The sequence below is a fragment of the Amphiprion ocellaris genome, chromosome 17 (assembly GCF_022539595.1).
Source record: "Amphiprion ocellaris isolate individual 3 ecotype Okinawa chromosome 17, ASM2253959v1, whole genome shotgun sequence".
Taxonomy (NCBI): Eukaryota; Metazoa; Chordata; class Actinopteri; family Pomacentridae; genus Amphiprion; species Amphiprion ocellaris.
This window is the reverse complement of record NC_072782.1, coordinates 29,778,827-29,802,344: the sequence shown is the minus strand read 5'-3', so window position 1 is coordinate 29,802,344 and position 23,518 is coordinate 29,778,827. Positions and strand designations below refer to the sequence as shown.

Below are 23,518 nucleotides of genomic sequence, written 5' to 3'. Positions count from 1 at the left end.
TCTATTGGGCAATGCGCGTCGTTGTTCAGAATTGTGGCTCGGAATTGTCCAATCAGAGCTCGGGATCCGCGTCATGTGACCCGCAACGCGAGTAGAAGAAGGACGGAACGGCAACAACAAACATGGAGGCGGCTCCGTTCGTCGGCTTCTCTCCGGAGCGCTACTGGACGGAGGAGAAGGAGAGGGCGCTCATTGCGTTTTTCTCCAGTAAGTCAAGCGGCCGGCGGCGAAAACTTTAAACTCAGCGCTCGGTTTGTTTACGAAAGTTGCCCTTTTCGTCGACGTTTTCCCGGAAGCCGCAACAATTTTTCCGGGCAACCGTTGCTGGCGACACCGACGGCTGCTAGCAATGGCGACTAGCAACTGGAGTCAAGTCATCTAGTCATTCACTTAAAAAATTTAAAAATGTTTTCCCAGGTTCTGTCGTTGTTTTGTAAACTTTTCACCCATAGTTTTGTGTATTAATTGTAAAAAAAAAAACATTCCTCACTTATTTAATATATACGCGGTTTGATAATAGAGTATATGTATTTAGTTTTTCAACATTTTTGCTAACATTTTGTGCCAAATATTAGCTTGATTTTAGGATGACAACAGTATTTATAATCTGAAGTTGGAGTGCTAATCATAGTAAATAGCGGCATCAGACTATTTAAAGGACAGGTTCGGTTTCATCCCTCTTATTTTCACTCATCTTTGTAGTATATAGACAATCTAGTATTAACCTTAACGCATATTTTGTGGATTTAAAAAAAAAAGTCCCACATTGGAAGAATATTAGAAAGCAAAGCTGTGACTAATGAATATGTTGAACTTTCTAAAGCTCTGTGTAATATATGTCTTTCTACATATACTGTAATCTGTGCAATATTGGGGCTTTTTTTGTAAGTAGGGACAAATCTGTGGAATATATAGATAAAATCTGTGCAATATCATTATTTTGCAGTATTTCTACTCATGTAAGAATCTGCAATGCATTTATATGTGCAATATTGTTATTTCCACATCCAGGGAAATTCAGATCATCTGAATTATTACTTCTGTACATTTTTTAGGTTTATTTTGCTAGTAGGATTTCTTTAATGTTTGCTTTATTCCCCTTTGCTGTTCTAACAATGCAAATTTCCCCACTGTGGGATTATTAAAGGTGTATTGTATCGTAAACAACATGACTGAAGAAAGCCAAAAACACATAATAAAGCCCAGAAAGAACCACAACCAACAATAAAACCACCACTACCCAACAATACTGTCAACGCCCTGCTCAGGTTACATATAAAATACATGCAAAATATCTTATGTGATCCAAAACTTTACTACATACTGTGTCCAATGGTGGAGATGATTTTTAAATTGGTCGCCAGGCTGCAACTATTACTCACATTTCTGTTTTTAGCAAATCCCAGTAGGCTAAATATTCATGTTTTTGGTTACTCATTATTTACTCATACAGGCAAGGCTGCCATGTAAAAGTGCATGATAAAGATACTTGAAAAATCGAATAAAATGGAAGAGTAAAGGTGTGCGTGGAGTGTATATAAGTTTAAGGTTTGGAGCAAACAGGAAATAAGATACTAGACTTATGTAGCTGGTAGGAATTAATAAGTTAAACTTTCTTATTTTTAGAATTATTTTAAGGTTACATAATACATCAATAAATCATTTATTGATTGTCAGCAGTGTTACAAGCAATGTAAAAATATTCAGATCAAAACGCTGATAGTAGGTGATGATACAGTGTTTCTGAAGCAGTGATTAAAAGAAAAAAGCTGAACTTGTAGTCTGACATTTGATGAAGTCTTTTCCTCTTGTGTCGACTCTTGTCAGAACTTGTTAGATTTTCTTCATATAATTGTTATTAGTGAGAAATCAAAAAGAAATTTTTACATTGCAGACGATGTTTTTTTGTTGTCGCTTCTACAGAGAACAGTTGTCTTTGGAACCACAAGTCTGAGCACTACAAGAACCGCCAGCTACGATGGAAAACCCTGGAACACCTGAGAATCCTCCTGTCCACTCACCCACCTCCTGTTTCTTTCACAGGTAAATCCAGTCACATCCACGGCTGAATTTACACTAAAATGAACCAGAAATTTTCCATTTAAAGAGCTCATGTCTGGGAACTTTCTAAGGAACTAAAGGTTCCTTCAGCTGCTAGTTATCTGGTTTCCATCGTGATCTAAAGTCCTGTGAAGACTGGGATAAAATTGTTGCACACAACAATGTAAAACAAGGATCCACTTCATGAAGTCTGAAGGTTTCGGGATGTCTTCCTCCGCAGAAAATGTTAATGTTGTCCATGTTGTCCTGTTAACACACAATGAACAAAAACAAATGAACTGTTAGCAGCTGCAGGTTTATAACATTTGCAGTTTGAAAATACGTCTAGTCCTACTTGACCAGTAGCAACTTGGAAATCCTCCATTAAAGTTCCTGAACTTTCAGGTAAAGGCCCCTTTTTAGGGGCTAAAACAATCCTGATGAAATATTAATTAGATGTTTTAGTGGAAACAGGTAGCGGAAGTGAGTACACTAAAGGGTTCTTGGAATCATGACCAAATCTACATTGGTTTTAGGAGGAAAAAGTCACATCACCAACTGTTCTGTTATTCCCTCCAGTAGAAGACAAATGCAAATGTACTTGACCTGTAGGAATCTTAAGGTAGAAGTGACTTTGTAGGGGCTAAACAACCTCGTTGGAACCTAATTTAGATGTTTATGATGGAAACCGGCAGAGGAACCGAGCACATCAAAGGATTCTTGGTTCCAGAAGAATCATGACCAAAGCTACATTGATTTTAGGAAAAAAAAAAAGTGTCACGTCACACACTGCTCGTTTTTTTGTTTTGTTTTTTTTATGCAGTGGAAGATAAATGCAAGCATACTTGAACAGTAGAAAATGGCAGTTCTCCAATTAAAGTTCCAGAACCTTAAAGTAGAAGCAGCTTTTTAGGAGCTAAAATAATCTTGATGGAACGTAAGTTGGATGTTTACATTGGAAACAGGCTGAGGAACTGAATACATCGAAGTGTTCTGGTAACATGACCAAAGCTACATTGGTTTTAGGAGAAAAAACTTCATATCACGAACTGTTCTGTTTTTCTCTCCAGTCGAAGACATCAAGAACAAGTTCAAGAACCTCCGTACCACCTTCCAGCGTCAGTACAAGATGGTCAGAGCGAGCAAAGGTTGCAGTTCGGATGATGTTTTCGTGCCGCAGTGGAAACACTACCAGCAGCTGATGTTCCTGCAGGGCTGCTGGGACCAAGACGACGGCATTGATGATCCACCGCTATCACCGCTGACCATTCCAGACGAGGAGAACCAGCCGGTCCTCTCCTCTCCAGGACTCATCATCTCCTTCCTCCCCACTCCGTCCACCTCCTCCGCCTCCACCTCGTCCTCCTGCATCCCCTCCAACATCATGGTGAAGTGTTACTGGACTGAGGAGAGGGAGCGAGCGCTGATATCGTTCTACTCTGGTAAACAAACAAACAGCTCCAACTTCAAGAGAATTAATTATCACAACATAACTAAAGCTAATGACGAGTTGTGTCTCAGCTGAAAGGACTTCCTGTTGTTGTTTTGTTGTTGTGTTCAGAGCACAGCTGTCTGTGGAACAAGAAGTCTGAAAACCACAACAACCGTCAGCTGCGACTGAGGCTGCTGGAGGCTCTGAGGACCCAGCTGTCCGACCACTCGGTGACGTTCTCAGGTGAATATCAAGATGTTCTGCTTCTACTAACAGCTGCAGCTCAGGCAGGGTCCAGATATCACTGCAGCTGTGACGTGAAAATACAGTAAATTTATAAGTTTAGTAATTCTAGGTGAGATGGTTCCACGTTACTTTACTTAAGAGCCCTTACAGCCACACATTTTTACTGACTTTCCTAATCTTGTTTTAATCCCTCAAACTGTTTTATGTCCCTGATGCTGCCTTCACTGCTTTAAAGGAATAATTAAACTTTTTTTTCAAAATTTGCTTCTAAACTTACAAAGTTCAAACATACAATCCCCTAAAATAACTTGTTTTAGTTGCGTATTTGTTTAATCCACCAACATGTGCAGCTTTCTAAAGTTTCGGTGTCACAGTGAGGTAATGCCGATTATTGCCTCTGATATTCAGCATTTTTGTTATCTTTGCAGCTTTCTTTTAAAAAACTGTTCCCAAGTGAAATAAATACATTAAAAAATGGACTATTTCGGTTCAGATGCACTCTTGATGTGGTCTTGAGCAATGCACTTACTTTTTGTTGCATTACTTTTTCGAGGAGTGTCAGAATTTTTTGGTTTGTTCTTTTTTTGTACAATTTATTTTTGGCATAGTATTAAATTGAGACATGTAGAATAAACATTTTACTTACATTTTGTTAATTTTTCAGCAAAACCAAAACCACACATGGTAAGTTCAAGTGTTTATCTGTCAGAAAGTGGAAAATCCAACGATTCTTTGTTTTTTTCAATTTCTAGCTCAGATAAATGCCTTAATTTTGCCGATTTTTTGACTGTTTATTAACAATAATGTGCCTTTCGGTGGGTTTTGGGGTACAGTGGGTCACTTGGAGGGGAAAAAAATCCAAGTATTGGGGCAAAAATATTCAGACAATACAAACAGTAGTCAGCTAATATGTTAGCAAACTGCTTCCCCATCAGTGGACACAAAGCACCATTATGGTCCCACTGAAGCGTTTGTGTTCACCAGTTGAATATTTCCTCTTTGTGTAGAGTAAAACACATGAGCTTGTGTAAAGCTCTTGAATCTTGAAACTAAAGTGACTCCTGTGTCGCTGTTTTGCAGTCGAAGATGTAAAGTGCAAGTTCAAGAACCTTCGGACTGTGTTTAACCGTGAATACAAAGCAGTCCAGACCAGCAGGGCGACCGACAAACCCTATGTGTCCAAATGGAAACACTACCAGCATCTGCTCTTCCTCTGCGAGTCATGCGAGGAAGACGACGCCACAGACGACCTGCAGATACTGATGTCGCAGGAGGACAAAGATCTGGAACATGGAAACCAGACTCCCTCGTCCACCCTGAGCAGCTTCTCCTGCAGCTCCAACCAAAGCAACAGTGTGAAGCTCAACAACGCCTCCTTTCCCTCCAGCTCCAGCCAGAGCGCCACCAAAACCAACTCCAGTGCTGCGTACCAGATCTTCCTCTCCACAACCCCGGATAACCTGAAACTAGCCGAACAAATGGCAGCTTCCACCCTCCCGTCCTCGCCGTCCAGTTCACTGCCAGACTCCAAACCTTGTGTAAACCCTTCATCTTTGAATTTCTCTGCGTCCAGTTCAGTTCAGCCAGACAGCAGACTGAGCGTCGACTCCCGCTGCCTCTGGAGTGAAGCCAAAGTCCAGCAGCTCATTTCATTTTACTCCGGTAGGCAGCATCTGTTATCATTTATGCTGCATTTGTTAAATGTTGAACAGACGACACTAACTAACACCTGTCTCACTCTCCTGTTACTATCACTACTTAGTTTCTTAACTTTGTGGAACTGCTTGGGTAAATTGGACACTAATGAATAACTAAATCTGTCAACATAGGGTCATTCCATCTCAAATCATCAGACAATTTCCGAGGGCAAGAGGGCATGATACAGTTTCTAAAAGTTCAGACGGTGATTAAATTGATCTGGGACATTGGAGTATCTGGCCTTGGTGATGACAGAGACAACAACAGAAGTAAAAAACATTGCACAGGCAGCAGCACATTAAAGTGGGAAACATGGGAGGAATAATGCAGGATTCACTGTAATGTCAGTGCTTTTATTTTGTGTTTATGTGAGAGTTAAAGGTTTGTGTTTTCTTGCAGAACACTGCTGTCTGTGGAACCACAAGTCTGAGAGCTACAGGAACCGTCTGCTGAGACAAAGTCTGTTGGGGACGCTGAGCATCGCCCTGTCAGACAACGAACCGGTTCCATTCACAGGTAACACCGATGCTGCTTTACTGCTGCCGACACAACAGTGGGATTTAATCTTAAGATAAATACTCCGAAAATCTAATAAACTGGTACCGATGGGTGGGGTCAGACATCGAGATTCTGAAGGAATTGTTCAGAAAGTTTCATTTGGATTTGATTCCTAAACACATTTCACTCACCTTTTATACCAACAGTTTGCTGCGACTGCTTGTGTCAGTTCACACAACAGACCTACTAGTCCACTAACCACTTTAGTTATAAGACTGTGATTGGCTAAAAGAAATACGAACAAGCCAGAGCGTCTTTATGTACTAAAGAATAGGATGGCAAAGCAAGACTATCGTAACTCTAACCACCTACAACTCAAAGAATCAGAATCCGTAATCCCTAAAATCGGAATCTAATCCTAATCATAAAATACAACAGATGCCCAACCCTTCCAACGGCTAGTATCCAACGAGCTGGTGATGCCGTATTTTAATTGAATTCCTTAAAGTGCTTTTGATGACGCTACCATTTTCTCTTGTTCCTTCATATATAAATTCATCATGACTTGTACATTGGCTTTATTATATCCAAACTTTTAGCCTTTTGTAATCCGTGTCCTGCTTCTTTTGTATCTGGCTGCTATAACATGTAAATTTGTACCAGTTGAGGGATCAGTAAAGTTTATTTTATTTTCATCCTTCAGTGGAAGACATAAAGACAAAGTTCAGAAACTTGAGAACCATCTTCCAACGCGAGCACAAAGCGGTGAGCTCCAATAAAACCTGTGGTTCGGAGGACTTCTACCTCCCCAAGTGGAAACACTACCGTGAGCTCATGTTCCTGTGCGACTCCTGCGACGAGGACGAGCGGCCAGTTGACCTTCACTTCCACGAACCGCAGGAGCCCCACCTCCTCCACCTGGACAGCCAGGCTCCGCCCCCTTCGCTGCTCTACCACGTTGCCAACCAGACCGCTGCCAAGCTGAACATCGCGGCCCGGAGCGTCGAAGCCCCACCATCGCCAACTCCCCCGGACTCCCAGCGCTCCTCGCCGTCCTCGTCCCCGTCCACGTCGTCCTCGCTAACGGACAGCCGGGTGTCTGGACGCAAGCGGGCGAGCCGCCAGGTGTCGCCGACCGCCGACGAGTTTCTAGACTTCATGAGAACGTTCTGTCAGAATCAGACGGTGTCGCCGCACACCGGCTTCCTGAGGTACGTGGAGGAGTGTCTGAACGAGACACCGCCGGACAAAGTGAAGAAACTGAAGAAGAAGATCATTGAGACGATTCACAGCATTTCAGAGGACGCTTAGCGTTTGTTTTAGAGTTTAAACTGCACTCAGTGTAGAGATTAGAGTCTTATTCTTAGGACCGACATTCCTAACAGCTGTGATGACGTTACTCACATGCTGTCATTTCATTCCAGCTTGCTGACGTCTGACTTTCTGTTCATTTCGCTTAAGGACGAATAAGGATGTTATGAAAAGACCCAAACTAACAGTGACGTCCTTGCAGTGACCCTCAGCCTCAGGCAGTCTGTTTCCTACTTAAATGTTTAGAAACGGCTCACAGTAGCTTTTTTTTATTGAGCAACGTCCACTATTTACCCTCAAACAATTGAGAATTGTGCACAGCCTTGAAATCACACCAAGATCCCTGCGAGAACCACGTCATGGTGGAATGTCTGTAGCAGTCAGACTACCAGGGCAGATCATCGAGATATTTGTTTGTCTTTACCGTTGAAATTCTACGAATCCTCAATGCCAAATTCAGCACCAAAAGACATAAATAGAATGTATTTCAACATAAACAATGTGCTAACGAAGAAACACAACATTATGTTTTGGCAGACTGAGTGGTACAAGCTACAGTCAGCTAACATTATGAGCCTAAAAAAACTAACTTTAGCCTCTGTCGACATTGTGCTGCTACAGTTTACAAAATAAAGTAACGTTTGAGGATGTCAAAGAGTGACATGTTAACAACTGAAACTCTCTCAGCACAGGTCCATGAGTCTGACTTTGGTTGTCTAGAATTCGTCCCTGATCGTCCGACTTTAACACTAAATACTTTCATACTTGTACTCGCTACGGCCATTCCACATGTTAATGTTCTTTAGTATATCCAACATTTACAGCACCACAGAAAAACAAGAATTTGGCATTGACTTAGTACCAAACTGAAGTTCTTGATTTGTACTTATGGGGTCTTTCGTATGATACAAACCTTCCCATTTTGGTGATACACAGGTTTTATTGCCGAGGACTGTACTATGAAGCAAGCCGAACATATCCAGGCTCCAAAAACTCCAGTCAGGTAAACAAAGTTTTCTTTATCAGGCTTTTAGCGTGCACATATAAATGTCATGCGACTCTTCTTCCACACAAAATGGACTTAATGTGCCACTTACTTCACTCAACATGAACACGTTTTTATAATGTAGAGCTGTGAGGAATCTAAACTTTTTTTACGGTTAAAAGTGCAGTTTCTGCAAGAGCAAACTGTTGATAGAAAACTGTTAATTGTGGAAATATATTTGTCTTCCCACATAGTGACTCTCAATGCAGATGATTATTTCTAACACGACTGATGCACTTTAGATCTGTTAAACGTTCAACTTCATTCATTCAAACGTGACACTAATGATGTGCGTTTAGTCTTAAGTCACTTTAGTTTTTGGATGATTGTATATTCTCTGTGATAAATACCAATAGATTGATCAGTTTTATAATCTGTCTTCTATCAGCTGTGGTTCCAGCAGCATATGATGGTCTTTGCAGTAGGGCTGGTCCTGAATATCCGGATATCCAAATATTCGGTTGTTACGGTGGTATCCGAATATTTATTTTGAGATCCGAATATTGGGATTGCGTTTTCTGCATCTGGATATAGGTTCCTGTGGCAACACGATGCATAAAGTTTGAGATTCTGCAACTGTACAACGTTGTTCAGTAGGTTTAATAACATACAGTATATTGCCAAAAATATTCGCTCACCTGCCTAGACTCGCATATGAACGTAAGTGACATCCCATTCCTAATCCATAGGGTTCAATATGATGTCGGTCCACCCTTTGCAGCTAGAACAGCTTCAACTCTTCTGGGAAGGCTGTCCACAAGGTTTAGGAGTGTGTTTATGTGAATTTTTGACCATTCTTCCACAAGCGCATTTGTGAGGTCACACACTGATGTTGGACCAGAAGGCCTGGCTCTCAGTCTCCACTCTAATTCATCCCAAAGGTGTTCTATGGAGTTGAAGTCAGGACTCTGTGCAGGCCAGTCAAGTTCATCCACACCAGACTCTGTCATCCATGTCTTTATGGACCTTGCTTTGTGCACTGGTGCACAGTCATGTTGGAAGAGGAAGGACCAGCTCCAAACTGTTCCCACAAAGTTGGGAGCATGGAATTGTCCAAAATGTCTTGGTATGCTGAAGCATTCAGAGTTCCTTTCACTGGAACTAAGGGGCCAAGCCCAGCTCCTGAAAAACAAGCCCACACCATAATCCCCCCTCCACCAAACTTTACACTTGGCACAATGCAGCCTGACATGTATGGTTCTCCTGGCAACCACCAAACCCAGACTCGTCCATCAGATTGCCAGATGGAGAAGCGTGATTTGTCATTCCAGAGAAGGCGTCTCCACTGCTCTAGAGTCCAGTGGCAACGTGCTTTACACCACTGCATCCCATGCTTTGCATTGCACTTGGTGATGTATGGCTTGGATGCAGCTGCTCGGCCATGGAAACCCATTCCATGAAGCTCTCTGCTGAAGCACTGTTCTTGAGCTAATCTGAAGGCCACATGAAGTTTGAAGGTTTGTAGTGATTGACTGCAGAAAGTTGGCCACCTCTTGGCACTATGCTCCTCAGCATCCACCGACCCCCCTCCATCAGTTTACATGTCCTACCACTTGGTGGCTGAGTTGCTGTCGTTCCCACACACTTCCACTTTCTTATAATACAGCTGACAGTTGACTGTGGAATATTTAGGAGTGAGGAAATGTCACAACTGGATTTGTTGTACAGGTGGCATCCTATCACAGTTCCATGCTGGAATTCACTGAGCTCCTGAGAGCGAGCCATTCTTTCACAAATGTTTGTAAAAGCAGTCTGCATGCCTAGGTGCTTGATTTTATACACCTGTGGCCATGGAAGTGATTGGAACACCTGATTCTGATTATTTGGATGGGTGAGCGAATACTTTTGGCAATATAGTGTACATGTCAACTGATCTGCAGATAAAACATATTTATTCAGCTAAGAAACTGAGAATCATCAGGAAAACAACTGATGATAAACAAATGATGAAAGGGAGATATTTCTTAAGGATGATTTAAATCCCAAACTTCGAACACGAAGGAGATGTGTAGCATCAGGTACCATGGAGATCTAGCAGGTTTAAAGAGATCCACCTTCATGACAGTAAAAACTCTGACTGTAGACTCAGCATACCTCAGTAATCCTGCTTCATAGTGCATCCCTGTCACCATATTTAGAGCCTAAACAGTAGAAATGATGGACAACCTAGAAAAATATGTTTCAGGTTGAAGCTAAAATCGTGTTAGCTGCACTGAGGCTCATTAAACCAAAAACAAACTGGTCCTCATGTTCAAGTCTGTGTTGTCTGACTTTTTAGCTTTTGCTGGGCATTCAGCTTGACGTAACATTGGACGTTTACACGCCAGTATTTAGCATGTTAGCACATTTTAGGCTTTAACTAAAGTCTAGCCAAGCAGCAGCATGCTAACATCATGTGCTGGCAGAGCTGGAGATGCTAACATAACTAGTGGTAGTAGCATTTCAGCTTATATCTGTAAGTTATTTACATTAATAATCAGTTTTTAAATGCGTAGAAATCTGAATGCTGACACTAGCGAGGTGGTAACTAGATTATTGACTTGCCAAAGGTCGCTGTGCTAATTGACAGCCTTGTGTGCTAGTACCAGTAAAAGCACAACTTAATTTTACCAAAAGACATCTTAAAGAGGTATTTTAACACCTGAGTGTTTCAAAATTTGTGCCATGAATCGTTGCCAAAGTACCATCCAGAAAACCTTAACAAAATTACGTCAAACTACAACAGATAACTGAACAAAAGCTGCTAGCATTAGCTTAATTCTCCATCCTTAAAGCTTGACACGTTGCTTTATCCTACAGTGACGGGATTGATTCCAAAATGGTGCGTCCACCATTTAAAACGTGCTTAAATCCATTCATTTTTGAGGACATCAAGGTGAAACTGTTTTTTATGCTTGCAGAACGTTAAGATGTTTAAAACTAAGGAAAACAGTCCTTTGATACGTTTTTTAAAGTCCTAAACTTGAGAAACTTTTTGACGTGTCAGCTTTACAACATCGTCACCAAACCAGTTTAGTAAACGCTGAGTTATAAAACCTACACTGTCAATAGAAACTGACCTTGTAAAGATGTAATCAAACCTTTAATGTGTCTTTATTATTTAATCTGCTTTAAAGGCAGCGAGTAATTCTAATATTTAAATACTGTTACTACTTTCTGTTGTTTTTAGTCTGAGAATGTTACATTGAGCTTTTCTTTTGTGCATTTCCTGAGATTTTATTACAGTAATAAGCTTCAGCCAAAAGAAAGTTTATAAAATTCTAAGTAGTCGTGTTAAAATATGTAAAAATATTTGCATGTGAAGCCTTTTGAAAGACAGTTCTGTTCCACATGGAGGTTTTGATTAAATCAAAATCTTTTGATGCACTCTGCTGCTTTTTTAAACATGTTTTTTGAATTGCACATTTGTTTAAGAATTATTTGTTCTTTTTTTGTTTGTTTGTTTGGTTTAAACTTCACTCAGTGCCTTATGGGAGTCCCAGTAACTAACCATGGTGTGTGTGGTCATATTAAATGTAAATGTGTAAATATAAGTTTCCTTTGTCTTTACAGCCTGAATCTTGTATTTTTATTGAAGCATCTACTCAAAGCATCACAGCTTTGGTGGAAAAAAAAACATGATTTCAAATGCGATAGTTAGCATTTTAGGTAAATCAACAAAAGAACACAACAATTTTAAGAGCCAAAGTTGAACAAATAAGAATTATGAAGTTTAAATGAAAGATCTTCTCTAATACGGTGAAGTTTCATCGTCTAGAGAAACAAATGGTTGTAATTCTCTTACATTCCTCTAGATGGCAACATCTAATTACACGTTGCACTGATGTCTCCTCAGAACTTTTCTTCAAAGCCACATATTTATAGGATAAACTGCAGGTATTTATAAAGATATTTGGGAAATTTTAGCTTCTTATATCAAGTACTTATTGAGATGTTACTTTTTTTGTTCATTTAAATCTGAGTCTGTTTGAACAATATCTGAGGAACTATTAAAGATAAAAACCTGAAACTTTCACTGTTATTTCTCACCATGTCAGTGATTTAGAATCTGTAATATCAGAGAAATAAACTGTAAATATGTGGTTGAAAGCATGAATAGGTTACCTATTGTTACCTGTTCAGCTGGAATAGTTTTACTTCCTGTTACACCAACTCTACAATGACCCAAATAGCAATTCAAATTCTTTACTGAATCTTATTTATCTTCTGTAGTGTCACAAAAAGCTTACAAATGGGTAATTTCATCTCAAAGCGTCTGAGTTTTTCTACAAATTCTGCTCCACCACCTTAATGTCTTAAATTTTGATCCACTTTCAGCAGGTTTGTTCTCACATTGAAATTTGAGTTTGAACAACAATATCTGAGGAACCGTTAAAGATAAAAACCTGAAATTTTCTGTTATTTCTCATCTTGTCATTGATTCAGAATCTGTAATATCGGACAAATAGATCAAGTAATGTGACTATGGGGGAGTTGAAATAAGAAAATAATAAACTGAAGCTGTCGTGAAAAGTTCCGTCTTTGAGTACACATGAACAAAAACTGATCATCCAGAAGTCAACTAGTGATATTTTGTGAACCACGTGTAGCTGCAGGTCACAATAATACAAAATTAAACATATAGAATACTTTAATATGAAATACTTGATCATAAAATTGAAAAGAAATACTTGTTTTGTGGTACATCTCATCATACCTGCTCAAATAGATTTGAAAGTTCAATGAAAATAACTTTGAATTGTTCTGATCAAGTATTGTATTTTGAAAAACCATTCTGTATGCTCAGTTTTGTATTATTGTGACCTGCAGCTACATGTGGTTCACAAAATATCACCAGTTGACTTCTGGATTATCATGTTTTCATGTTTTTTGCTAATTTATGCTCAAAGATGGAAGTTTTTTATGATGGCTTCACATTTTTTCACATTTCAGCTCATCCATAAACAGAGATTATTTGATCTACTTGTCCAATATTACAGATTCTGAATCAATGACATGATGAGAAACAACAGAGAAAATTTACGACTTTTATCTTTAATAGTTCCTCAGATACTGTTGAAACAGCCTTGAATTTCAATGTGTAAAAAAATGACTAAAAATGGGTCGACTGAATGTGTTTTTAATGTTTTAATTCATGAAGTATTTGTTATATCCATCTAAAATGTCACAGATACCTTTTTGAATATAGTTTATGTCTATAGTTTATACAAAAAACAAACAAAATGGAAAATCAGAAATGATCACGATGGTCCCTGATGATTTGAGATGGAATAACCCTCTTGTCTTGATTATGTTAGCCATCAGACTGAGCTTCAGGTGAAAAACTTCCTGTTCCTGAACTCACCTGCTGTTCCCTGAAACATTCTTCTATGTCACCTGAACCCTTTTCAGCCACAACCCCGTCTCCTGTCTTTTGTGGATCATAACCCCCCGCTGGCCTCTGACCTTTCTGTTAGCCGATACACTTCCATGAAACCACATTCCCAAGTCTCAACACACCCAACTAAGGCTAAAAGAGTCGCTGCTTCACTGGGATTCATGGCTGCTTTCCAGCTAAGTTCCCTCAGAGTTGAATCCTGGATGGTCCGTGGCATTATCACAGCCTGTATACACAAAGCCATGAGTCATTATGAAACTGAATTGGTGATTATAGCCGCTTGAATGAATCTGGTTTATCAGATGTGATGGTACATTACGCACAAGGCAAATCCACCCTGGAGAGTTCAGATGATTCAGGTGTGTTATGCTTGTGGTAGATAATGTATGTAGACTACAGCCAATGAAGCTACAAAGGTCTGGTAACCTCACTTCTTTCTGGCTCCGAAATTAGTTCAGAATATCAAAACTTTGAGCTCCCATCACTCTGGAACTAAATCTTTCCATAAACCTCTTTCACTTTATTGATATTACAAGTGCTCAAATGTATAAACCTGTCAAAAAAACACTTGATGAAAGCCATGGCAGCAGGTTAAATGTGGTCCAGACAACCTTCAACTCTTAGATGAGATCCCAAGACATTCTCAGATAAGATCACCTGACCAGATATTCACTAATCAGACACCAGATTTCAAACAGCAGAGAGGTGAACTGAATAACATTGATTATCTCATGGCAATCTGATCTTCTGCTGGGAAATCTTGGGTCCTGGGATTCGTGTGGATGTTACTTTGACATGTATCACCTCAACGCTGGTGCAGACCAAGGACACATCTCAAAAAGTGCTCAAGAACAGCTTCAGGAATGCGACAAAGAACTTAAGAAGTTGACTCAGCCTCCAAACTCCCAAGATCCCAAACCGATCAAGTATCCACCAGGTGCTAGGTTGGTTCAAAGTTGAGAGCCAGTGCTTTTTTGGTTCAAATCTCGTGCCGCCCCAGAACGGGTTTGTGTTTCCATTCGGAAGGAGCAAAGTTGGAGCTGCGTCATTGCGCCACCACAAAACATGTGTACGTCACTGCGTACATAGCCGTTCAACAGCGTTCGCGCCGTACGGAAGCCCACACAACAACAATGGAGGACTTCATTGGAGTGGTGTTCATGGCTTTGCTAGTGTGTCTCGCCATCGCTGAGCAGCAAAACCTTCTGTTAGGGGTTACCCATCGGTGTCGCCGTTCCAATGCCCGGCGATCACGTTTGAGAAGAAAGGTAATTATCAAAGACGTTCGGATACTTAACAGTAAACGTGCTAGCGTTAGCTTAGCTACTTAGCTTCGGCTACGCTTGCATTGATTACTTAGCGGTTAAACATATCTATGTTTATCTTTTTAGATGTTTTTAGATGTCACCCCGTCCTCTGCCCGTGACGTGCTCGGCTCTCAACTCTGGCCACCTCTGGCCCAGCAACGAGTTGGTGCCCGAAACGGCCCCAGTTTTTGGAGCCCGGAGCCGCAGCTCCGGTGGTCGAAACACAAAAAACCGGCGCCAAGTCGGGCGCCGGCTCCAACTCCGAACGGGCTCCACCCCGGTCGAAAAGAGGGTTAAGAGGCCCCAACCAGGAACCAACCAACGGGATCCAAAGGAAACCCCAAGAAGTCTACTAGACTACAAGACTAGCTTGTACCTACTTTCGGAGGGAGTCATAAGGATCTTGGTGGCCGTCCTTACTAGTCTTGTTCCCAGAAACCCAGATAATGGAAGCGACAGTTCAAACATACATGAGCATGGTGGTGCATACTAGCTTGTACATACTTTGGGAGGGAATCATAGGTGTCTTGGTGACCGTCCAGCCATTCTTGACTGTCTTCATTTTCCTGAGTTAATGCTAAAGCTCAAAAAACATATTTGATTAACCCAGTCTCCACAAACTTACATTGCTATTCCACTAATAGCTTGTAGCTACTTCAGGAGGGAGTCATAGGTGTCTTGGTGGCCATCCTCGCTGATCTCTTTCCCAGAAACCCCCAAAAAAGAAGATGCTTCAAAGATGTAATGAAAGAGTCATATTTTAACCCAAAACATAGCATTTTTTCGATCCCTAACCAGGTAATTTTGGTGGAAAACCTTAACCAAGCTTCTAGCATGTAAAAGTGTCCAACAAAGTGCAATATTTTACAAAACCTAACAAGCTTTGGTGCCTAAACAGAACCAGAAAGCGAGTAAAAACCCAATGTAAACAATGATAGAAAAGAAAACTTGATGGTCTGATTGTCTTTTGGACATGACTAGATGAATAGTCTGGCCTTCTGACTGGTTTATTCCTCCAATCATCACTCCGTCTTTCTAATGTGGACTTTGATTCAAAATTGGACACCTTTTTCACCAACTCAAGAATAAAAAATTAAGTTTATTTCTAAACAAAATTCCGTTCCTTTAAAAATGTATTTGAGAATGCAGTTAGATTGCGTAGGAATGTGATGTTGTGGAGACTTTTATCCATAAAGTTCAGGTGACTTTGATGCTTGAACCCGACTCTGGTTGTCATTGTGAACCCTGTAAAGGATCTGATCCAGCAGAACCCTTTAATCTGGTTTTCCTGCAGTAATCTGGTTCCAGTGTGAATGGGAGCGAGTCTGCTGTGGAGGATTGGATTACCCCTCATCAGCAGGAAACTCAGGAAACACTCCCTCTGCCTTCAGCCGTGCAGCACTTTTCACTTCTTCACTTCAACACTTTCTGTTTTAAAGTTTCTCCCGTTTCTGCGCTAAATTGGTGCGTAAACCCTCGTTTATTTCTAGTTTTCCGGCTCTCGTCCATCTTTTCCTTCCTCCCTCTCTGTCTCCCTCTACCTCGCTGCACCTCTCTGCTCTTTTCTCTTCGCTCACTGAGTCGCAGTAAATCCTATTGTGATGCTAAACTGATTTTCGGAAGAGAGAGAGACAGATAGAGAGACGCAGGGAAACACTTAGAGACTTTGGATTTCAGTTTCTGCGGATCTCATCAGATTTTCACCTCATCTTCAAGTTTCTCCTCTCGGGGAACTTTCTAACTTTCCTCCTCGGGCTCCGGAGGCTGGTTTCGGGGTGTTTTTTTTTTTTTTGGAGACGGGGAGTCCGTGCGCCGGGAGGATCCGACCGCTCCGTGCGCAACAGGAATGCACTTTGTAGGAAACGCAGCTTGGCGCTCGGACACCTCCAGCTCCGTTTCCGCCTGAAAGAGGAGAAATAAATGACAACGGGCGATGCGCCGGTGAAGGATCGTTGTCTTCGCACCGGTTCTCCCCGGAGACACAGCGCTCCCCCCGGCCGGGCATGGAGAGCGGAGGCCGGGCGGGGCTCCAGCATCAGCGGCGGCGGGCGGCGGGCGGAGGAGGGGAGGGAGGCGGCTGGGTGCTGGTGGAGGCCCGGCTGCAGGGAGGAGCGCCGTGGGGCTTCACCCTGCAGGGCGGCCTGGAGCACGGAGAGCCGCTCATCATCTCCAAGGTACCGAGTCTCTGTCACTTTGGGGAGTTTAGAAAGTTTTCTGCACGTGAAAGAAAAGTCAAACACACGTGAGAATATTATGGTCTGTTGCAGTCTGATTAAAGACTTAGTTCTGGAGTTATTGTGGCTAAAATATGTCAGCAGCAGAAGAACCAGGTCACAGTTACTATAAATAAATGCAAAAAAGTACAAGTTAAAATCAAAAGGAGCCTAAATTTATACACTAACACTGAGATTTCAGTTTAAAGGTCCTCTCCTACAACTTTATTTTCATACTTCAGTAAAGTTTGTAACCTCCAAGCAGCGCATTAAAGCAGGAATAACCTCAATTAAAGCAACCAAAGCAGAGATATCCCACAAAAAAATCAATGCATTACATTAATGCACAGCCTTTTCTGCACATTTAACCCTCCAGTTCTCTTCATTTACAGGCACCAGAAAATATTGTTTCCTTGTCTGAAAAAAATCCAAGAATTCAACTAAAAAAATTCCCCAAATTTCTGAAAATTTGCAAAATCTTCAGGAAGAAAATTCCAATAATTCCTTAAAAGTTTCCCTTCAAAGTTTTATTAAAAAAAAAATAAAATCCCCCATATTTGGCAAGAAAATTCTTGTAAATATTTTCAAAAAATGTTTAAAAATCTTCCAAAAAAAATCTTTAAAATATCTAAAGTGATTCCATATATATCAGTAAAACTTCTGTTTTCTTTAAGAACATTCACAAAAAATCAGCCAAAATCCAGCAAAATTAACTGGATTTTGGTTGATTTTTCTGTGAATGTTCTTAAAAAAACATTTTTAACATTTCTTTTTTTCCACCAAAAAATGTTGAAAATGTGGACATCAGAAGTTTCACTGTGAAAATAATTTTTTTTCCCAAATTTTCAAACTTTAAAACTGGCCAACAGGACAACACGAGGGTTAAAGGTCCTCTCCTACAACTTTATTATCACGCTTCAATAAAGTTTCTAACCTCCAAGCAACACACTAAAACAGGAATAACCTCAATTAAAGCAACCAAAGCAGAGATATTCCACTAAAAATCAATGCAGTTCAATAATGCACAGCCTTTTCTGCACATTTAAAGTTGTTTACACCATGTGTGTTGTAAATTTGTGAATAATCAGGTGAATAATTTGCACATTTACGCACATTATCAATAGTTCTATCACTTAAAATGTCCTGCTTTTGCTGTCTGTTGACTTGGAAGACTTTTCTTTTTTAAAAATCCTTTTGTTCTTTCTTTAATAGAAACCAAAGTAGAGCTATTACACTAAAAATCAATGCATTACGTTAATGCACAGATTTATTTTTTGCATATTTGAAGTTGTTTACATTAAATGCTGTATAATTTTGCACATTTCTGCACTTTATAAATAATTTTACTGCTGTTTTATCCCTTAAAAATCCTTCAGTTGCCCTGCTCTTACTGTCGGTTGGCTTTCAAGACTTTTCTTTTTAAAATATTTTTATTCTTTCTTTAAAAGCAACCAAAGCAGAGATATTCCACTAAAAATCAATGCATTCATTCATTGCAAAGCTCTTTTTTTTGCATATTTAAAATTTACACCATGTGCAATGGAACACTGCACATTCTCAGCTGAATAATTTGCACATTTGTGCACTTTATTAGTAATTCTGTCACTTCTTATCACTTAAATTGTCCTGTTCTTGCTGATTTGCAAGACTTGCTTTCTTTTAAAAATGTTTTTGATTCTTTCTTTCAAATCAATCAAAGCAGAGATATTCCACCAAAAATCAGTGCTTTACAATAATGCACAGCTGTTTCTGCACAATTAAAGTTGTTTTCGCTAAATTCTGTGTAAATTTGCACATTTTCAGGAGAATATCTTGCGCATTTCTGCACTTTTTAAATAGTTTTACTACTTTTTTGTCACTTAAAACTACCTCAATTTCCTGCTCTTACTGTCTATTGACTTGCAGTACTTGTTTTCTTTTTAAAATGTTTTTATTCTTTCTTTAAAAGCAACCAAAGAAGAGATATTCCATTAAAATTCAATGCATTATGTCATTGCTCAGCTTAGTTTTTTGGTTTTTGTTGCATATTCTTCTTTTTTTTAAAAATCTCTACTTGTTTACTGTAAACCACCAAATCACTGCAATCAAATATCTATTATGTGAAACCAACTTGGCAATAAAACTGATTTTTAAACCTGGCATGGAAAAAAAACCTCCATGAACAGTAGCTCCTACATTTCCCATAATGCATCTGATAACACAGTTTTATTCAAACTCTGTTCTCCAACTTTGCTCTGCAGGCTTTTAGTTCTAAATGTTTACAATTTCCAAACCAGAGCCAACATTTTCCAACCTCTAGAGCTGTAAAACAAACTGTAAATAAAGAAAATTAGTCAATAATTTCTATATTTAAATATGACATATCTTCTTCAGCTGTCATCTTAACCAGGAAAATCAACCGTCAATAGATAATCGCTCAGATAAATCACTCCCCGGTTAGCGTACGCCATGCTACATTTACTGTCTGCTAGTTTAATTCAGTGTCCAGTATCTAAGTGTAAGGATTTTTATTCAACAAAATGCCCTCAAAGGTTTCATAATCCCACAATGCGTCGTATATTAAAGATGCCAGAATGACCGCTGTGTGACTCAACAACCAACAATAACGAAGCAAAACGACACGAATAACAAGTAGACGTCCAAAATATCATCTCACTGCTCACTATTAATATTTAATGAGACAACAAGGAGGGTTTTCTGACAGTTTAAACCAAATATCATCTGTAAACGCCACTTTTTCAAAGTTTAGTTTAGATAAAAACAGTGATTCGATTGACCAGAACCTTAAATTTGACTGTATTAGATTGAATCGTGACTATTATGGTAAATACCATTTGACTTCTTGTTGATTAAAGTCATTTAAACTCATCTTCTGCCCAGAAATCATCATCTCTGTTGAGTTTTTCTGACTGGAATAGAGAAAATGACCTCTAATGATGCCCCTGCTGTCCTTATGGCCTCATTTTATTAAAATGCAAATCAGGCTTCTGTCTTCATGGGTGTGTGTGTGTGTGTGTGTGTGTGTGGACGTTGTTCTGGGCTGGAGGCCAGATGGCTGTAAAATAGGACAAGAATGTGAATTATGTGTTTTCCTGGGTGCTTTTGAAAACAATTGTGCTTTTATTTTGTACTGTACTTTGATTAGCGTTTGACCCAGCGACAGCCCGATGTCTGGCTTCAGTTTTCCTTTGCTGCCTCTAACTTTTAGATTTAATATTTGTTCTGTTTGTCTTTACATATCCCACTGTTTTCTCTTTATATTATCCGCCTGTCCTTCTAAGACTACAGCAACTGTTTCATCAACATTCAGTTTATGTTAGAAGAAGTGGAAATGCAAAAACACTTGAAAGTTTACCTCATTTATAAGATTGAGTGAGCAAAATGCGATGAAATGCAATGAAATCTAGTTCTTTTGCAGTGAAAATGAGCTTGTCTGGATTAAGCAGCTCTTTCTATATTCATGTTGGGTTTAAGTGTAAGAATTGAATGCGTCTACACTAGCTCTCCATCCATGTTGCACTGCATCTCTTATTTCTAGAATGAGAACTTGATGCACCATCTCAGATTTACAGATTTATCTCATTGAAAATTGTTAAAATGGAAGTAAAGTAAAAGAAATTTAGCACCATTAGCTTGTTTATCTTCAGTTCGCTGCATTTCTTGTGATTCTAAATCAGGGTCAATGGTCACTGTGAAAGTTTCTGTTAATCCAGGAGGTTCAGCTCAAATTAAGTACTCTTAATATGTCTAAATCTTAAAGTCTCATGACTGGCATCAAACCAAGTGTACACCTTCAAAATAAGGGTAAGAGTTAAACACATGGTCCATTTAAAACCCAGTTAGATGGTTGTATCTCAGCACTCTGATGTTTTGCTGCAGCAACTGGATCATAAAGATACCAGCCTTTAAAAGCACTCAGCATTCTGATTGGCTAACTGGACTAGGGGTGGACTACCTTACCAAACCCAACATACCCAAACTGTTTTTCAAGACGATTGACGTAACTCTTACTGGTTACCCACAATCAAGAGTTGGGTCTTAGTTATGAAGAAGCATACATGCAGCCTCCAAGTTTAAAAAAATGAATGTGAAAATGACTTAAACCTGCACTCTTAGCTACAACCAGCAGGGGGCGCCTCATCTGGTTGCAAAAAGAAGTCAGATTGTATGGACGTTAATGAGGAAATAACCCGACTTCTAACTCCATTTGTTACCTCAGTAATGAGTTTATGGTCTCAGTTGCTAGTTTCAAGACTTTTTGAACACAAGATGATGCTAATTTTGTAAATTATGGTCCCATTTAGAGGAAAATAGACAATAAACTAGGGTGTATTTTACCATATTGGGATTATGTCTGGTTTCAGAAGAATGCCAAATGCCAAACTTGAGGTATCAAAACGTTAGTCCACAAACCAATGGGTAACATTACGGTAGCTACGTCCATCTTTATTACAGAGTCTAAGGGAGAAGACAAATGAACCTGTAAAGACTTCTAGATGTAGCTAGCATGTTTGGGCCCACTAACGTTGGACTGTGATAAAGATTTGACTTAGTTGTGATAAGTTCCTTTAATTTTTCCAGGGTCAGGTATAAATACTACCAAAAACTATGTGAACTGTGGATGAAAATACAAAAATAAAAACCACGATATCCACAAGTGCTACACTAGTCCACTGGTTTCCAACTTGATGGTATTGGCATCAACCTGTATGTGTGCCAAGGTTGCACCTTCAAAATAAAAGTTAAACAGTTGGTCCATTTAAAACCCAGTTAGATGGCTGTACCTCAGCACTCAGTGATGTTTTGCTGCAGCAACTGGATCATAAAGATACCAGCTTTTATAAAGGAAAGCCAAATGAAGCTGTAAAGACTTCTAGACGTAAAAATGCAAAACGAAGATCCACAATATCCACAAATGCCTCACTGGTCCAGATTGGCCCCATAGAGTCCAGAGAGTTAACAGGATGATATAGCATATCTGTAACATCCTTTGTGGTTCTGAAGCAGTTTGGTGGCATCATAGTTATAAAGTGAGGGTTATTTCAGCTTCAGATTTATATAAAAACACCATTGTTACAAACTGGAAGTTTGGGTTGACAGACAGGTCAGAAGTGCTCGACGAGTTCCGTTATTAGAAATGTAGGAATCAGCATTTTTGCAGCTTGAACCCCACTAGAGACAAAAAGTCAGGATATTGTGACGTCTGTTGCTTGTTTTTGACCTTTTTTTATGGAATATTTATGGAAGGGGTATGCTGGAATCCCCCTTTATATCCCACTCTTAATACTAGAGACTAAACATCAGGATATTTTTGCCTCAGGACACAGATTTTTTGCTCTTTTTTTGTTAAATACTGGAAGAATTAATCTCTAAATATCCTTCAGATGGAACGTCTAAAAAAGGAAAAATGAACTCTTTGGGAGAACTGCACATAAATCATATCCAGGCTTAATCTTTAACCTGTGATGAAGGGTCACAAGTAGCTTCATTTTTTTAGTTTTCACAAGGCAGCAAGGTTAGCTGGAACTCAGTGAAATTCAGAGCGCTCTGGCCGAGCCCCCCCACCGCTCTCCAAGGATATTTTCCCAAATCACACAGTCTTTATTGATTAGAGGAGGTATGTTGTTTCAGTCACGGTATGAACAGGCTGAGCCACTCTGTTTAGATATCTCCGTCTGCAGGATAATGAATTTCAGCTGGAATACCACAGTCGCTGACACACACACACTTTTGCGGGGTTGCAGGGTGATTCTGCGGCCCTTATTTGGGTATATTTATTCCTGAAAAAGGCAAACAGAGCCAGCACTGTTCTGCAGAGGTCGGGAATGGTTTAGATTTTAACACGTTTTTTTCTTTTCGCAGCTCTGAGAGGATGTTTCTTTACCCTCGCATCGGCACCGTTCATTACATGGAGCTCACATTTGAGTTACTTTTAATTGTGGATCAGCGTTAGTGCAGATAAACGTGAAGCCTTGGCCTCATGTTTCGTCTCCTTGGAGGTGATTCAGGTCACTCAGCATGTTCTGTACGTGTTTGAATGCTGGAGGTGCAGTGTGTGGGTTACAGTACATGATGCTTTTGTTGAAACGTAACACATGCTGTTATTCAGATGAGGGCCAGACACACCCTGCAAGAAATTCTTGGCAGTTGTTTTAACATCTGAAGAGTCCCAGATGGGCGGGCTTTATTGTTTCAGGACAGGGCCAGATACTTTCGTCGATCACAGAGAAGTATGTGAAAACAACTATTAAATATAGTCACATTCTGGTGGAAGTTCCTGCATTTCACCCCTCGAGGTGAACCTGACAGTTCCCAGGTTATATAATCGGATCCTCTACTGGATTCTGGTTT

At 39.9% G+C, this 23,518-nt stretch overlaps 2 protein-coding genes across 3 annotated transcripts in view; both read left to right on the top strand.

Annotated features, from left to right (window-relative positions):
* The first annotated feature begins 99 nt into the window (after nucleotides 1-99).
* Nucleotides 100-11,819, top strand: LOC111565677 (uncharacterized). The gene is made up of 7 exons (XM_023265859.3): nucleotides 100-207; nucleotides 1,924-2,043; nucleotides 3,111-3,482; nucleotides 3,602-3,715; nucleotides 4,799-5,380; nucleotides 5,816-5,932; nucleotides 6,618-11,819. Exons 1-7 carry the CDS (start codon nucleotides 123-125, stop codon nucleotides 7,223-7,225), a joined length of 1,998 nt encoding a protein of 665 aa, XP_023121627.2. The 5' UTR covers nucleotides 100-122; the 3' UTR covers nucleotides 7,226-11,819.
* A 4,515-nt stretch (nucleotides 11,820-16,334) lies between these two features.
* Nucleotides 16,335-23,518, top strand: part of shroom3 (shroom family member 3) — a 76,216-nt gene continuing 69,032 nt past the window's right edge. Inside the window, exon 1 of one of the 2 annotated variants that reach the window (XM_035946225.2) lies at nucleotides 16,335-17,128. In XM_035946225.2, coding sequence (XP_035802118.2) covers nucleotides 16,958-17,128 — 171 coding nt within the window. In that variant the 5' untranslated portion in view covers nucleotides 16,335-16,957. The remainder of the gene's footprint in view (nucleotides 17,129-23,518) is intronic. The other variant, XM_023265855.3, reaches the window with a different exon arrangement.

Bases quoted from the DNA above. Each gene is read 5' to 3' on its own strand.
- LOC111565677 (XM_023265859.3), top strand. From the start codon at position 123: ATGGAGGCGGCTCCGTTCGTCGGCTTCTCTCCGGAGCGCTACTGGACG. The intron at 2,044-3,110 runs GTAAATCCAGTC...TTTTCTCTCCAG, and splicing joins ACCTCCTGTTTCTTTCACAG to TCGAAGACATCAAGAACAAG. The intron at 5,933-6,617 runs GTAACACCGATG...TTCATCCTTCAG, and splicing joins CGAACCGGTTCCATTCACAG to TGGAAGACATAAAGACAAAG.